The sequence below is a fragment of the Hippoglossus stenolepis genome, chromosome 9, assembly GCF_022539355.2.
Source record: "Hippoglossus stenolepis isolate QCI-W04-F060 chromosome 9, HSTE1.2, whole genome shotgun sequence".
Classification (NCBI taxonomy): Eukaryota; Metazoa; Chordata; class Actinopteri; order Pleuronectiformes; family Pleuronectidae; genus Hippoglossus; species Hippoglossus stenolepis.
The window spans coordinates 8,481,955-8,497,656 of NC_061491.1; the positions used below are offsets into that span (position 1 = coordinate 8,481,955).

The following is a 15,702-nucleotide window of genomic DNA, read 5'->3' on the forward strand; positions in this document are numbered from 1 at the left end:
GAGGGGTTACTGCTTACACAGAGAGGATTTGTACTCAAATAATACAAACAGGATTTTAACTCATGTAGTCGCACTTTTTCACCGCCTTGATTTCTTAGTATGTTTATGAGTGTCACTTTAGTATAAAGTGATGAGCGTATGACTGAATGTGAATAAGTGAAAGAAGACAAAAGGAACAATAGTGCACTCTTGTGGTGTGGGACAGGAGTCCATAGCTGAATCAAAGTTGATCTTGCAAGGTGGTAGTGAAATAATTACAATGTAAATCCTTTATCATGTTATTGCTCCTGACAGTTGCACATTACTTCATCCTACATTATTGGTTTTAACAATGTTTGATATCTTTTTTTTTTACTTTTGAACCCAGATTGAAGTTTCCTTACGATGAATAAGAAATGAAAAGTTAAACGTAATTTACCGAAAGTAATGTTGACTCACTCACAAATAAAAAAACTGTTTGAAATGTACAGCATGCTAAATGTCTTTTTTTTTTTACATTAAATAAGACGAAACAAAGCAGCAGAGACTGACCAAGCTCATTGTTGAGTGGGGGTGTAGTGGTCTCCTCTACTTCACTGGTCATAGAGCGGGTGATGCGGCCCTTGCGGCGGCCCTGACTGTTGGCTGTGCGTCGACCCTTGAAAGCCACAGTCGGCTCTTTGTCCTCTGCATCCTCTCCAGAGGTGTCGTCCCTGCATTTGAGAAATGTCAACAGAGTCAGCTATAGATACACACGGGGTGTTTGAAGGGTGTATGATGTATATGATGCATCAATGATATAGAAGCCAAAAGCCAAGTACACAGTTTTCAAAATTTTGGGAAGCATTGACATGAAAAACTGTTTCGACTGACAACATAGTTGTATTAATCAAACTGTGGCATGAGTATCACTGCTCAAGACCAAATGCAAAAATCCTGAGACAGAAGTTGCAATGTACATTGTGAGGTATCATTCAAAATTATAAATATATCATATTGTATTTAGAAATTGTAAAAAAAAAAAAAAAAAAGGGATTAGGGAGATGATAATAATACTAATACAGTCTTGTTGTCTGTCACCATCATGTCCCTGATGCCTGAGCCTCTACACTGCCTGAGCTTTAGTGAGTCAAACCTGGCCAAGTGTATGCACACTGTTCTTCTTTTTTCCTCTAGATAATTTATCAAGTGTCAGCACAAAGCCATGCCAGGAGAGAGCCATTGAGTTTGAACCCACTGCTCCTCCATTCACCCTCCCTCAGCTACATTAATCTTGCTGAGAGGAGCTGGTGGCACACTAAATATAGCTGCGCCAGCTGTGTCAGGGGTAACGGGCAGGTAGCAGGGGGCGCTGGGAGTCATGGAGTCCCCCTGGCCTCGCCTCAGAGCAGGGATGCAGAAGGCGATGCTTCATCATAATCATCTCCTCCTTTCAGTTTGGCACAGCTGCTTATCTATTTCTATTAACTGCCATCAATTGAAACTGCTGCAGTGAAAAGCCACAGCTGAGATCACTGAAAAGTGCATGAACACAGACATAATTCTGCATTTATCAATTGAAGGTCCAGTGTGTAAGAATTAGGTGAAAGAGATCTATTGGCAGAAATTGAATATGAAATAATCCTATGGATGTAAATACTTATATTTACGTCGGGAGCATTCATTCTGCAGAGGCCGCCATGTTTTTTTACAGTAGCCTAAACTGGACAAACCCTCTTAATCTCTCTTTCATGTTTGGAAGAGGATGGTGAGGTGAGGGGTTTTCAGCTGCAACATGCAACTTCACCACCAGATGCCACTAAATTCTACACACTGAACCTTTAATCTCCAGCCAACAGAAAGCAGTGACATTCAGTCTGTTGTTTTGCATCCTTTGCGGGCACCGTACCTGAAAACACCCCTCCACCTGTGCTGCCCCCACCTGCTTGCCCACAGCTAAACTAATCATACTGCTCATTTTTCCCACCAAACCCCCCCCCCAACAAACACTAACAACATAAGCACAGAATATTTAAAAAGGACACTTGGCATCCTATTTGGAAGGGGAGAAGCACACATAGGAAAGCAGCTGTTTGAATAGGAGCAACGAATGGACTTTGACTTTGCTGTAGGTGGAAAGTCTTGCTGGAGGTGAGAGAGTGAGAGCTCAAGGGTTGCAGAATGATTGGATTTCCAGATCCGCTCCCCGCAGCCAAAACTTACTCCTACACCATTTGCTGCAGCCTGACCTGAACCTGGAACAATTCTAAAAAGAAAATGCACGTTGAAGAAATGAAGAGAGCTGGAAGATAGCTGCAGCTGTACAGGTTCAGGCCCATACATTGTGGTGGAAAGGTTTTCACGCAGCCTCATCTTCTTTTTTTTTTTCAATCTGTTAGTTTGCTTTTCTACACAGTATTTAGACGTATAATTTAAGGCCGAAAATAAAATTGTAAGTGTTTGATACAAAACATTAGTCCAGCGTGGACAGATTTAGTCAGTATTTAAACAGAGACTCACTTCATTCCATCCTCCTTGTCTTCAGGTTCATTTTTTTCTTCATCCCTCTCTCCCTCCTTCTCCTTCTCTTCCTTCTCCTTTTCCTCCTGACTGCTGCGGTTCAGTTGTTGCTGCTGTTGCTGCTGCTGGCCATGCTGCGATGAGAGACAGAGTAAAAACAAGGCACTCTATTACAAAGATAATCCAAGGTAAATGGATACACAAACACCACAACCTCTCCTGTAACCTGTATACATTTGATATACACATGTTAATGCATAAACACGGAAAAACCATTGTGGTTAACACAGAGCTGTACGTGTAAGGGAACTCATCTTATTTAGTGTTCTTTTAACTAGAGTCATAATCAAGTTTGCTTTTGTGCCACTTCAGTAGATTACACCAATATTTTCATTAGAGATTTCTCATTTCACCTTTTGTATTTTCTGCATGTTTGTGAGGTGGCAGAACTGATCTATGATATTATATGAATACACTTCTGGTTCAGCACAACAGACAACATGGTGTCTGGCTGGCTTTCTGATGAGATAACAACAACTGCACTGTGGTGTTTGCAAAAATAAATAAATGTGTAGCATTAAGTGATTCCTCTCTTGTCCCTTCCAAAAACCTGATTTGTCTTATTTAACATACAGAATACTTGCTAACCTTAAAACAAAAAATACGTTGATTTTCAGCAAAGGCAAAACAAAACAGGATGTGAAACTTCCAGAATTACGGCAGGGCTATTCTGCTGCACAACCTTTGTGCTTTAAACACCTCGAACCACTTCCTCACCAGCTTCCTGCCTGTCTGGGCTTTATGGGTTAGAGTTCAGATGAGTACTGACACACAGAACTGACCAAATAACCTTTAACACTGCTGAACACTGACAAAGAAGATATACTAAACAGCGAAAACATCGGCTGCGCCGTTTGGTGTATTTTCAGTTGCTGCCTTTGAGCTAATGCCTCCAGTCGAGCTCTTACACTTTTCCTTTCTTCAGATGTATCACTCTAATAATCTCTATCCACCGTGAATATGTAGAAGTGTTAGCACTGCTTCTAAACTTTCCCCAGGATGATCCAGGGCCATACCTACAGTAAATGTAGTTAAAGGAGCGATTTTACGGCCACCCCACTCAGTAAGGCTGAAAATACATTAAGATTTGCATTAGCCTATTACTTATCCTCACCTTCACTATCCAAACATAATCTCCATTATTATTTGCAGTCATTCTGACATATAGCACTGCACTTTCTGTTCCTCCTCTGCTGTTACCTCCCTCTGTGTCTGTGAGCCATTAGCGCTAGTTGCTGCTGCTAGGTAATAAGCAGAAGTTTCTTCAGGAAAGATGAGGAGATACCATCCTCATACCCACAGGAAAAGGTCGGCAGTAAATTAATCTGCCATTTCATTAGCACCTGCCACTGCAATGTTAAACCGCTAGCACCTGATCTGAGGCTAAATAATAACTGGGAGCTCATTAGCAATAGAAATGACCTGTGTTCAAGAAAAAGTGTCAGTATGGAAATCGTGCTGACATGAGGGGTTGAGTAATCTGTGGCACTTGATCAGCACTACTGAGCCGCCTTTGGCATGTTATAATTTAAACAAGCTCGATACTGAGATTATGTTCATACACGAAACACAGCAAGATACTCTTACTGCTATACTTTTAGTTTTAGAAGAGATTAAATCATTTTACACAAACAAAACATTCCAACTCCACAAAGTTTGCTTTCATCAAAAAGCTAACTTGCAGTTTACATTCTTGCCTGTCTAGCCTCATATAGTGTCCAAGGTATGAATTAGCATAAAGATTACATTAATTGTGGCCAAACACATGTTTTGTGAGGTCAAAGTGATATTGACCTCACATGTTGACCACCAAGTTTCAATTTGTACAACATTTGTGACAGATGTAATGACAGGTCCTCCAGGTGTGAGATTTATTGTGTTAAAAAGAATGAGATGGACATGGGGTCCATGAAAATCATTGAGACCAAGTGAATGTATGTGCCAGGCACTTCTGAGATATCACGTTAATGAGAATGATAAGACTGACTGTCACCAGTGAAGAAGCATTAAAATGTGAATGAAAGTTTTTCTCTGCGGTCCAACTCAATCAAATCAAACTTTTCTTAAGTTACATTCACTGTACCACAGATATTTCTGTGAAGGTGTATAACTTTTTTATGGAATATAATAAAGAAAACCATGCTCGGGTTAAGTCGTATAAAAAATAATATTGGCAAATATAATGATTACTCCCTAAATCAGTATTGGCCCCAAAAATCCAGTATAGTTTGAGCTCTGAAAGGAAGTGGTGGTTGTCCTTACCTAACCTGTTTGAATGCAGAGAATTGAGTCAGGCCTTGAATGTAAAGACCGAAACAGAAAACATGTTTTTCTTCACTGAGCTAATGGTTCTAGTTACTGATAAATGAATGACTGACAGCAGCCGACGCCTAGTTGACGAGTGATAGCCCGAGAGGAATTCTGGTGCTTGTGTCTCTGCAGCTCTTCTGACAAACAGAGAGTGGTGCACCTCACACGGGGCTTGGTGTAAAGGTTTAAACTGTTTAAACAGCTTCTAAGACGAGAATACCTGGCTTCTTCCACGGCGTCGGTAGTTCCTCCGCACTATGTTCTTATAGTTTTCATTCTTTTTGGTCAGGTAGTAAAACAGCACACACTCAGCCACCGTCTGAAACATAAAAGAAATATAATTTTTTCAACAACCATGTGTGGAGAAGACGGGATAACACAGCGCAAAACAAAAATTAGATAAAATTTGGGAAATCAATACCTTCCTTTCCAGAAAAGATGCAATCAGAACAAAGTTTTTGGGGTGCTGGATGAACCTGTAGAAGCAGAACAAACACACTATTAAAGACCTGCTTTGGAGAATAACTCAAAATATTGACAATTGCTGAAGGACAAACAATGATCACAGAATCACAAAGAGATAGACTGAGGCGGTGATGCTGAAAATAAATTTAAAATTACAACGAATCTTATTTCTAAAAAATATGATCTAATGGGTGTACCAAAACCATTGCATTGAAAATGAAAATGAAAAAATTTGGTATGTAATGAAGAGTTAATCATCCGATATTCATCAGTCCGCAGAACGATTATAACAATTCCACGAAGACCTCGTTTTCTGAGCCATGGTTTGGTTTATAACAAATTCTTTCTCATTTATTCTTTGCAGTGGGGGTTGGATAACCTTAATATTCTCATGGTACTGGTACATGGAATAGTCACATGACACATGACTCCACGGTGACCCTGCTTTCAAGTAAATGAGCTTGAAACGTCTCCTGTTGCTTCTCACAAAAGAGGAAGATTCACTTCCCTACCAACAACCTACATTCATTGGTCACACAAACTTCACAAGACATACCTGTGGTTATTGCTTAAAAAGAAGCTCTCTGGGTGCGAAATGCCAAAATGTTACCGACAGATATTTCGGCTATATTCTGTCCAATAAATCAACATATGTAAAAGTAAAGAAGTTGAAACTATATTTTCCACCATGTGTTTTGCTTACTTCTCTCTGAAAGTGTCCTTCTCCTGCTCGCTCCACATGTTCATAACCTGTCGGTCCTTGTACACCTTCATGGGGTCATCCATCAGTCCATTCATGTTGATGAACTTGATGCGTTGCTGCTCAGCATCAAACAGCATAGGAGGGATGACTGCCAGCTGTCGCATTTGCTTCTCTGTGTTCTGAAGTAGACAAGGCCAAACACAGAAAATCACTATCCCGGCTGATTTGGTGAGGGAAACCATCTTAATGGTAGGAACATGTCTGAGCTCAGGAAAGGGGACAGGACTTAAAGAAAGACACTGGTGCTCTGACACACAGTTTAATGGGACCATGCTGACATGTTAGTAAGAGGTGTATTGTGTGACAAGTGGTTATCTCTGCAATGTCCACTCATAGCATGGCCCTTCAACGCTAAGAAGAGCAGTGCCTCATTTAGTTGGAGTCTGACACCACAGGCTTAGCAAATCATCTGCCCAAGCTGACATTTCAACTAGATCAACCAACCATATTTTTTTCTACTTAAATTCTGAAATCTAACTATGGCAACCATGTCAGCACAAATATACATTTTTTGCAAAGAATGCTTTTAAGATAAGAAACTTATTGACATGTTTGATACTGAAACCTTTCCAAGAGTAGCCAACATTGAAAGCTGTTGTTTAGAAGCACATGCTAACATGTACCATTATAATGATGTTTCCATTCATCAGGGACGAGTATAAGGACAATCATTTCTGATGAACCTGCAGCTGGCACTATGTGTTGACCGAGACGTTATAAATGGAGGAAAGAGAGACAAGGGAAGGCTGTATAAAAAGTCAGTTAAAACTGTCAGACAGTATCAAAGTTTTGGGAACATTTATATCGAAAGCAGCTGTGTTTGCCGCTGGGCTGTGGTGGCCTTTAAGGGCTGGTATTTAGCTTAGGCTAGCCCTACTAACTTGGTTACCACAAATATCCCAATGGTGTACCAGTTAAGAATAAGTCCTCATTGTGACCTGGTATCGGAGAATGGAACCATGTAAGGCTGACCCAGAAGGACTGTTGCAGTGTGTGACAATATGTACTGGCATATGCCAATAAAACATGACTGTGTTATAGTGATTACAGAAAGCTTGGGCTACATTTTATATTGGAGAAGAGGTTGTGATCGGTTAGTAGTTGCTTGACGTCTTGGATCATATGCTTACCACCAATTATGTTGTTTTTTAGGGATATTTAATAACTGATTTGAGGGTCTGTGGAAAAAGGGGATGTATGTTGTATAGTTGAAGACTCTTGAGAGGAAATGTGTGACTTGTGACAGTGGGAAACATCAATAAATCTTGAGCAAACCTGACTTTTGACTTGCAATTCTTTCAGACTATGGTTTCAATGATATTATGATACGGTTTTGATATTTATTATCACTACTGTTTAAAGAAAATGAAACTCAATAATATATTTTATCAAAATATAATGTTTTGTATATGGAAGTCATTAGTGGCTTATTTTACACAGGCCTGAAGTTATTTATTTCTCTCATTTACCCCTGTTCCTATAAACGACTCTGAAGACAATTGTCAAAATAATCAACAGTTAGAAATAAAAGCATAAGCTGTATTTATGGTATATTGCTTACAAATAATTTAACAGGAGCCCAGCATTAGTATTTTATGTGAAGTTCAGTCACCACCACACACACACCCAGAGTTTTCATGCTTGCAGCATTGCCAGCCTTGACAAGCTCTCTACTCCATTCATCTAGATGTCTTACCTCCATAGTCATTTAAAAACCATTTTAACATAACTAAACAGTAACACTAGAGATTACCTCATGCTCTGATATTCCATCAATGATTTCGGAGACCTCGTGTTCACTGCGAGCTGCAGACGAGCTCAGCCCACCTCCTCGCTGCCCAACGCGGCTATAATTGGATAAATAGAAACTGTAACTGAGTTACTCACATAACACAGTGAAATTAATCCACATTCATTATTTACAGTAATCACAGTAACAACGCAACAAAGCAAAGTGATTAAGTCAGTTCCAGAAATTAACCATCTTTTTGAACATTGTGAGACATAAAAAAAACCCTGTGATCTCACCTCTGCATGCGCTCCTGCATCTCTCTTTGCTTGCGGATCTCTGGGAACTGTTTCTCGTAGTACTCCCGCACCTTGCTTTCCTTGGCTCTGCGCCGCGGATTGCTTTCGATGCGCTCTACCTTTTTCTCCCAGGCTTCCATCAGCTGATCATAGCGCTGGCAAAATTTCTGTTCCTGAAGCAAAACAGAAACAGCAAAGAGCTTAATCCAATGCGGATCCAATAAATGATCAACAATATTGCTTACATTTGATGTCAAGACACAAACGGAATGGACCACAAAATCTGAAATAAGTATAATTGCACAACTTTTAAAAGTGCAGAGTGAAGTATTTACTGGTTTAAATCCTTTACCCTAAATTTCCAGACAGGTCTTTTTCTTATTGTCTAATTTCAAAAGAGTAAATTCATTGTCATCACATTTGGTTGGTCTGTTCTGGGCCACTGTGGAAAAATGGTGGTAAAACATGATGGTCTCCGTGGAAGAAGACAGGATCCTAATGAAGATATAAAGAGCTAATTCTATGCTAACAAAAACACGATTCACAGGAACACGATATTCCATTTCTGCGGCTAGATCCTAAATCCTACACACTGCACATTTAACAGGTTCTGCTCAAATAAGACATCTGCCAAAACACAGGCTGTCCAACAGTTCAATAATCACAGTCAGCAAACTTCCTTAGTCTCAGTCTCTCTGATGTCTCTGAACATGTACATTTACATGTCCAGAGGGGGCAAGGTGATATTTTGGTATTCTATGGGGAGTCTGGCCTTGAGCCACTGCTCTGACAGACGACGGCCCACTGTTTTCCCAGCTTCCTCACAAGCAGGCTGTAAAGCAGACCATTAACCCTGGTGCAGACACGACCCTCAGTAGGCTCATAAACAACAAGGTGATGTCTCCCCTCGCTCAGCCCAGGAGGAGCTACCTCCCCCACTTAGACACAACATGAGAAGACTGGACACTCATCCATGACTCACATGAGTTTTGAGAAAGGTGCTGCATTTGAAAACTCCTCTTCCTGACTTCACATAAACTTTCAATACATAATGAATGCAGAGCTGTAGGACAATTGTTGCTGGCAAGACATCTAAGCTTGGAAACCTTTTTTGAAAAAGCTATATTTTGCCATATTCACGACTTGTGGAATCTACTGGATAAAACTGTGGACTTGGTTTGCAATAATGATTTTCTGTCAGGCCTGTTGATTTTAAGATGTTCGTCTGGCTCCAGCATCAGAGCTCGCCCCATTGATCTCTGCTTTATTTATAGTCATGCTCTTTGGCTCAGTCTCGCTCAATCACTGGCAGGCAAGAGCGGCTACTAACCCTGTACAATGCTCATTATGGTGCTTGGCTGAATTCAGCAGATGCATAAAAAAATCTCTGGAATTTTCTTTCATGGTGACAGTAAGAGATTAGTTTTGTATGTTTTTTTAAATCGTTTCTCCTGATAGCAGTAAATTACTGACAACCAACCAAGCCTAGCGCTCTATTCTTCTTTGGTCTGCCAAACGTGGCTACTAACTTCATGAAGCAGCTAGCCCAATTTCTCTCAAGTCATCGCCCATGATCAGAGTCCCGGCAGAGAGTCACACATGTCGAGTTCTCTACTTACCCACTGTTTACGAGCATGATTTCTCCTCTTGAAGTATAAGATGAGCTTCTTTCTCATCGCCTGGTTTCTGAGAGGGATGACGAAAGAGAGGCAGAGAGAAAACAGAGTGGCAGAGGGATAGAGAGAAAAGGAGATGGTGAGGGCATTCAAGGAAAACCCAAATTCAAACAATGCTTTGGCTTTCATCACATTTTTCTCATACATTACATGTTTCACAAACATGTTCCTCTTGCTTGACTTTTTCTGCCTAACATCTTTATCCAATATACAAACAAACAGACGCGCACACACACACATACAATGGCTGTCCTTGTATGCCACCGCTCGATAAACTCAAACTTGCTTCTGGCTGGAAAGGACAGTGAGGGGAGCCAAACTTATAAAACTTGTCTGGGCTGGGAAGAGCCAGCCACAGTGCTTCAAATAAAGGTCAGGGCCAGTAATCTCCTTAGGCAGCCACTCAGTTTGTGTCTTTCTTTGCTGCAAGACAGAGTTTTATTCCTGACACTTAATCTGTCAGTTGTAAGGTCACGTTCCCCGCTGATTAATGTAATCGTATTCTACATTAGTCACTTCAGCTGAGCCACGGGGTCCCTCGGGTCACAGGCAAGGACAGAGGATGAGGAAGTGGGCAATTCATGGTGCGCAAGTTTAGGGAAAATGAGAAGCGAACATTAAAACATTTTGGATCTAGAGTGATAAAACCCACAGGATGACCCATGCTTCATTTCCAAAACATGTTATCTCTGCAATAACAAACAGATTCAATCTTTACAGCCTTAACCCCCAACCAACATTAACACTTCCACATACCCAAACATGCAAACAAACACATACTGAGCCAAGTATGGGTGAGAACGCTTTAAAGACAACTATGGCATTGTCCCCTGGACAGCAGATGGCAAAGATCAGCAGCCCTAAAGCCTAACGAAAGGTTCCCTTTGTCCTGCCCTAGGCCTGTGCCATTTCTGAGATATCAGAGAACACTGTAATTTGGCACAATACCTCCAAGACATGATGGTTGAAAGATCCATTATACACACACTTATGACAGATGTTGTCCAATGGTACAACCACACAAGCTTTTCAGACTTCAAAGTTAGATTTTGTCTTCATAGTAGGCTGCATTTATCATCAGCTGACTGGTAACAGCCCTGAGTGTGCAGCAGATGAACTGGGATGAAATCCTGAGCAGATATTAGTACTCATCTATCCCAGCAGGGATGAGTGCCAAGGTTATCAAACCGGTTAGCAAAACAAAGAAGTCGATTGTGTTGGCTCAAAGCAACATAGTGGTATTTAATAACACACACACACAGACACACAGAGAGAGAGAGAAAGAGGGGAGAGTTTTCAGTTAATTGCTTTGAGGCAATCATACTGATCAAACGGTGAAGGGATCAAAAGGAGTGAAGACAGAGCCGTGTGTGGCTACGAGGTCAGACACATCTTGTGGTATGCCACTGTGCCCAAACCACTGTGCCAACGGTTGAGATGCACCATTATAACCCTTCTACAGCTCTTTGATGTGCCTTAGTGAATAATGGTACTTAAAAGATTATGATGAGCCGTATTGATAAACATGGACTCAATTCAGATATCTTCTAACATGTTAAATTGTCAAGATTTCTTCATCATTAACCTAATGCAACCTTGGATGCTGCAAAAATAATCCTGCTGTTATTTTTTTATGTCATAATATCAGGGTCAAAAAATGTAATCAATGGTCATTTTAATCACCTCCGTCTCTACTTTCTAATGGTAGAAGTAAGTTTATAGAGGAAAACAAAAAATACAAGGATCACGTGAATATGGTTTTCTCACTCTTCTCTCTGGAGCTGCAGCATGTGTCGCTCTTCTGTTTTCTTTGCATTATGTGAAATTTGGACAAAAACACTCCAGTATTTCAGAAAATATAAACTTTAGTCACTAGTCTGTTCCTAACAGCAGGAATTGCAGCAATTGTTAATAAAGTTAAATTCAAAAAATAATTGTTGTATGGTGGGTCCAGGTGATCTATTCTGGGTGCAAGGCTGAGGGCAGTGACTGTACACCTGTGACATCAAATATTACTTGGTTTGTTTGAGGCAAAGTTTCTGAGAATGGGCTTTGTGCATTTCTTTTTGGATTAAGCATTTTGATATATCTATATTATATACATAGCAGCGGTTTTCTAAAGATAGTCTCAACTTTAGCAAATGTATAAACCAACAAATATCTCCTATAAATACAATCAATAACAGGCCTTGAAGTCTGAAAACATTGTCTGGCCTGTTACACTTTGATAGGTTTTGAAATTCTTCTGACCACAGCAATCAAAGTATAGTAGTGTCTTATTGTCGTAACGTTTTAGAAGTCTGTGTGAGCTCTTCTTATAACGGTTCAACTGTTCAGCAGCTTGTATACTGGAGTGTTTATAAAACATTTTGTAGAAGCATTTGGTGACAGACTCACATTTTGATGTTCTCATGGTACTGCTTGGTGTCAGAAGGCTGATTGTACAGAGGCTGGAACAGGACAAGAAACAAAAAGATCACAGAATCAGTTGTGTAAATGATTGCAACAATGAATATACATGAAGGACAGATGACAGATTTTACTCAAATATCCCCCCAATGTCTCCGTGATAAACTCCACCTAATGTAGGAGTTAAATGTTTGCAGAAATGGTCATTAAATAACAAGAGTGAGTCAAAGCTCTGACTGACAGAAGTCAAATAACTTGATCCAGCTCAAAATGAATCACTGCAGGGACAGAACAGAATCTGTTAAGTGTAGCATCTTAAAGTAATTTGTTGAACAGTATGAACTGATCAAATTCACTCAGTCAGTGTGTGTGTGTGTGTGTGTGTGTCTGCGCAAATTACAGACAAATACAGTATGCATGAGTAAATACAAATAAAAAAACACAAATATATAAAATATATAATTGCAGCTGAAGGAATGCTTTTAATGTAAGGCTGAGCAAATGTCCCAGTTCTGAAAATGTAGTGAAGTAAAAAAGTTTTCTGTGTGGCTGTGTTTCTATTGCTTGTGGGTTGGAAAACATATTATATTCTGATATCTACAACATTTAATATGTGAAATATGTTTAATTCTGCTTAACTGAGTACATGAGTACATAGATCAAATATTTAACTTCATTCTTTTACAGTGGTGATGGGCAAATCAGTTGATCGATTCCGACCCTTTCCTAGTCTCTCCCTAACCTCCTTCATTCCTCTAACCTGACCCTCAACAAAATCATCACACATGACAATAAAGCAAAGATGTGAGAGTGAGAAAAAGATACAGAATAAAACACAAAGATAAAGTCTCCACTCACCAGTTCTACCCTGGGTCCCAATCCCTCCAGTATCCTGTGAGCTTCTTCTGCCTTTTTCTGGTCAGGGAACACAACAGAAGTAGTGCATTAGCCAGCTGCCTGCACCTCTGCCATCACCACGGCAACGAAGTGAGCACGCTCACTGGAAAACAGAGGCTATGCCGCTTCTCGCTGGACAGACTGACAGACAGACCGCTGGATGTATGGATGTATGGATGTATGGATGGATGGATGGATGGATGGATGGATGGATGGATAGATAGACAGAGAGATGAATGCACTGACTATTATTAGAGCTTTTAACTCTAGATGGGCCACAGCTCCCTCTCTCCTCTCCCAGAAAAAAAAGATTACTCACCTCCCCTGTGCAGAGAGGTAGAGAGAGAGAGAGCGCATGCAGGCAGGAAAGCAAGTGGGAGTGGAATAGAAAATGAGTGGGAGAGAAAGTGCAAAAAAACTGGGGGAGGAGGAGGGGGGCTAAAGGGCTTCGGTGCTTATCTCATAAGAGACATCTGATGAAAGACAGAGAAAGATCTAACCTCCAGCTCACTACCTACAACAACCAGCCTCTTAAAACAAAACTTCCTGGCAAGGACCATAAAGCAAGAATGGAGAGGTGATGGGGCATGAAGATGGGCAGCGAAAAACTCCCATCGATGTCTCTGGATGATCCCTGTGCAGCTCCGCTCCTCCATACATTTATATTTATTGCGCCACTATTCTCCTCATTCCACTCTGTACACTATCGCCCTTCATCGATCAAACACACCCCACTTATGGTGACAAACCACATGCTCTGTCGCTATCCATCTACAGTACTTCATTCCCTTCAGTGACCACGCAGTGAGCCTGTCAGGACTGACACATACGTAGAAAGAATGGGATTACAGGGAGAGAGACGGGTGGATGAAGGGGGAAGATGTGGGAGAAACTTCAGAGGTGATAACAGAGAGAGCCTGCCAGTGTGTATGTGCGTGTCAACCTTTACTTTTCACCACCCACCATGCTGCTTCGCTTGTCCCTTTCACTCTGCCTTCACTGTAGAGGCATCGCAGGAGGTGTTTGGGATCTACTCCTAAGTTTACTCAGTGCTCACGCTAACAGTCATGGATGTAAGACCCCAGAGGAGCTCAAGCAAACAGCTCAACCTGACTCAACTAAGGCTTTGAACTGAGTCACCTGTGAGGGAAGCCAATGACATGAGTAAAATAGCCCTGTGCATTTCTTCTAAGTCTTAAGGCAAAATGAAGAGCTGAGGATTTACACTTGCACATACTCTCCATCATTGGTGTGCCATCAGGTCAAACAATACTTGACCCGTTATAGCTAAAAAAAAAATGTAATTAATTAGATGATACTGAAGTGGAAGTGATATCTCTCCTTACATCTGATCTCAAAACAGCATAAAGGATCTTGGATAGTGCCTGTTTGCATTCATCTTTAACTGCACTTGTGATACCAGCAGGCTTCTGTCTCTGGAAGCTAGGTTCACTTTCAGCCACGTCAGGCATAATTTAGACTTCTGTGTATTGAAGTTAAAACCTGGATGGGTGTCAATGTACTGCATCAGTTGCAATATTGCAGACGTTGCTATACACATTTGCAGATGTGTTAAAGAAAGTGTTAAAGTGTAGCCGGAGCAAGTAAACAAGCTAATTATATAGTGATTTAGATCTGCAGTAGCTTTAAGAATTTTGAGACAGCCTATTATTATTATATTATTACATTTTTCAAAATTTTCTGTTTTCCCGGGGAGAACTGCAAAGAGAAAACATGGGACAAATCCATACCTATGAGTGTGTGCAATTTGGTGCAGCATGATTAAATTTAAGGGGACTGTTGGGACTTGGTGGAGGTATGCGCTCTACTAACTGCCATTCCTGGTACAGATGTAGTGTAGATAGTCAGTGTGAAAGTTGTGTGTGTAGTAAATGGGTGAGAAAGAGATAGTGAGTGTGTCGACAGGTAGTAGCAAACAGTCTAGCTGTGAACTAGCAGTGAAATATATGTTGGCTGTTTGTCAGAAAGACAACTTCCCATACTCTCCCTGCTGTCATGTGCCATGGCTGATCCCCCATAAACAACTGCTGTCAAATATAACTATGACAACAGGATGGTAAGTTTCAGCACTGCTTACTTATGTGTAAAAGTCACATCATACCACTGCTCTATGTACGATTAAAATACAAACACAGTTAGTCAATGCAATTATGTTAACACAATAAACTCATTCCTGTTGCTTCCTCGCCCATGAGTAGGTGTAACAGGCTGCAGAGTGTTGCCTCAGATAGTAGTTAATGAGCAGCAATTATTAAAAAGCAGCCCATTATCCTCGGGGAGTAGAGAGGCTCAAGGATTTGTCTTTATTTCCTGGCCATGATTATTTTAGCAAAAAAACAGCAAGATACTGACCTCAAAACTTTTGGGAAATGGCTTAATATTAGATACCAGAAATGACAAATATAGCAAATGGGAGAGAAAAATGGATGCTATTCAATATTACCTGTTCTCTAAAATTGTGGTTAATTACACAAAGAGAACTGCTCTCTCTTGGCTAACACACACACATATCACAAGACCGAGTACAGAGGCTCGCTCTATTACTTCAATCATGCCCCCTCCCTGTGGTCACACAAAGGACTGCTACTGTGGCAG

General features: G+C 40.7%; 1 protein-coding gene across 10 annotated transcripts in view; it reads right to left on the minus strand.

The window, feature by feature from the left end:
- ncor2 (nuclear receptor corepressor 2) overlaps positions 1 to 15,702 on the minus strand; it is an 88,627-nt gene that overhangs the window by 31,935 nt on the left and 40,990 nt on the right. For 5 of the 10 annotated variants that reach the window (XM_047341161.1, XM_047341160.1, XM_047341158.1 and 2 more), the window contains exons 7-16: positions 13,048 to 13,104; positions 12,178 to 12,230; positions 9,724 to 9,790; positions 8,105 to 8,277; positions 7,830 to 7,923; positions 6,017 to 6,195; positions 5,270 to 5,324; positions 5,069 to 5,167; positions 2,479 to 2,612; positions 532 to 692 (exon numbers count right to left, since the gene is read on the minus strand). In XM_047341161.1, the coding sequence (XP_047197117.1) occupies positions 532 to 692; positions 2,479 to 2,612; positions 5,069 to 5,167; positions 5,270 to 5,324; positions 6,017 to 6,195; positions 7,830 to 7,923; positions 8,105 to 8,277; positions 9,724 to 9,790; positions 12,178 to 12,230; positions 13,048 to 13,104 (1,072 nt within the window). Of the gene's footprint in view, positions 1 to 531; positions 693 to 2,478; positions 2,613 to 5,068; positions 5,168 to 5,269; positions 5,325 to 6,016; positions 6,196 to 7,829; positions 7,945 to 8,104; positions 8,278 to 9,723; positions 9,791 to 12,177; positions 12,231 to 13,047; positions 13,105 to 15,702 lie in introns of all 10 variants that reach the window. The other 5 variants (XM_035165625.2, XM_035165628.2, XM_035165626.2 and 2 more) reach the window with 1 other exon arrangement.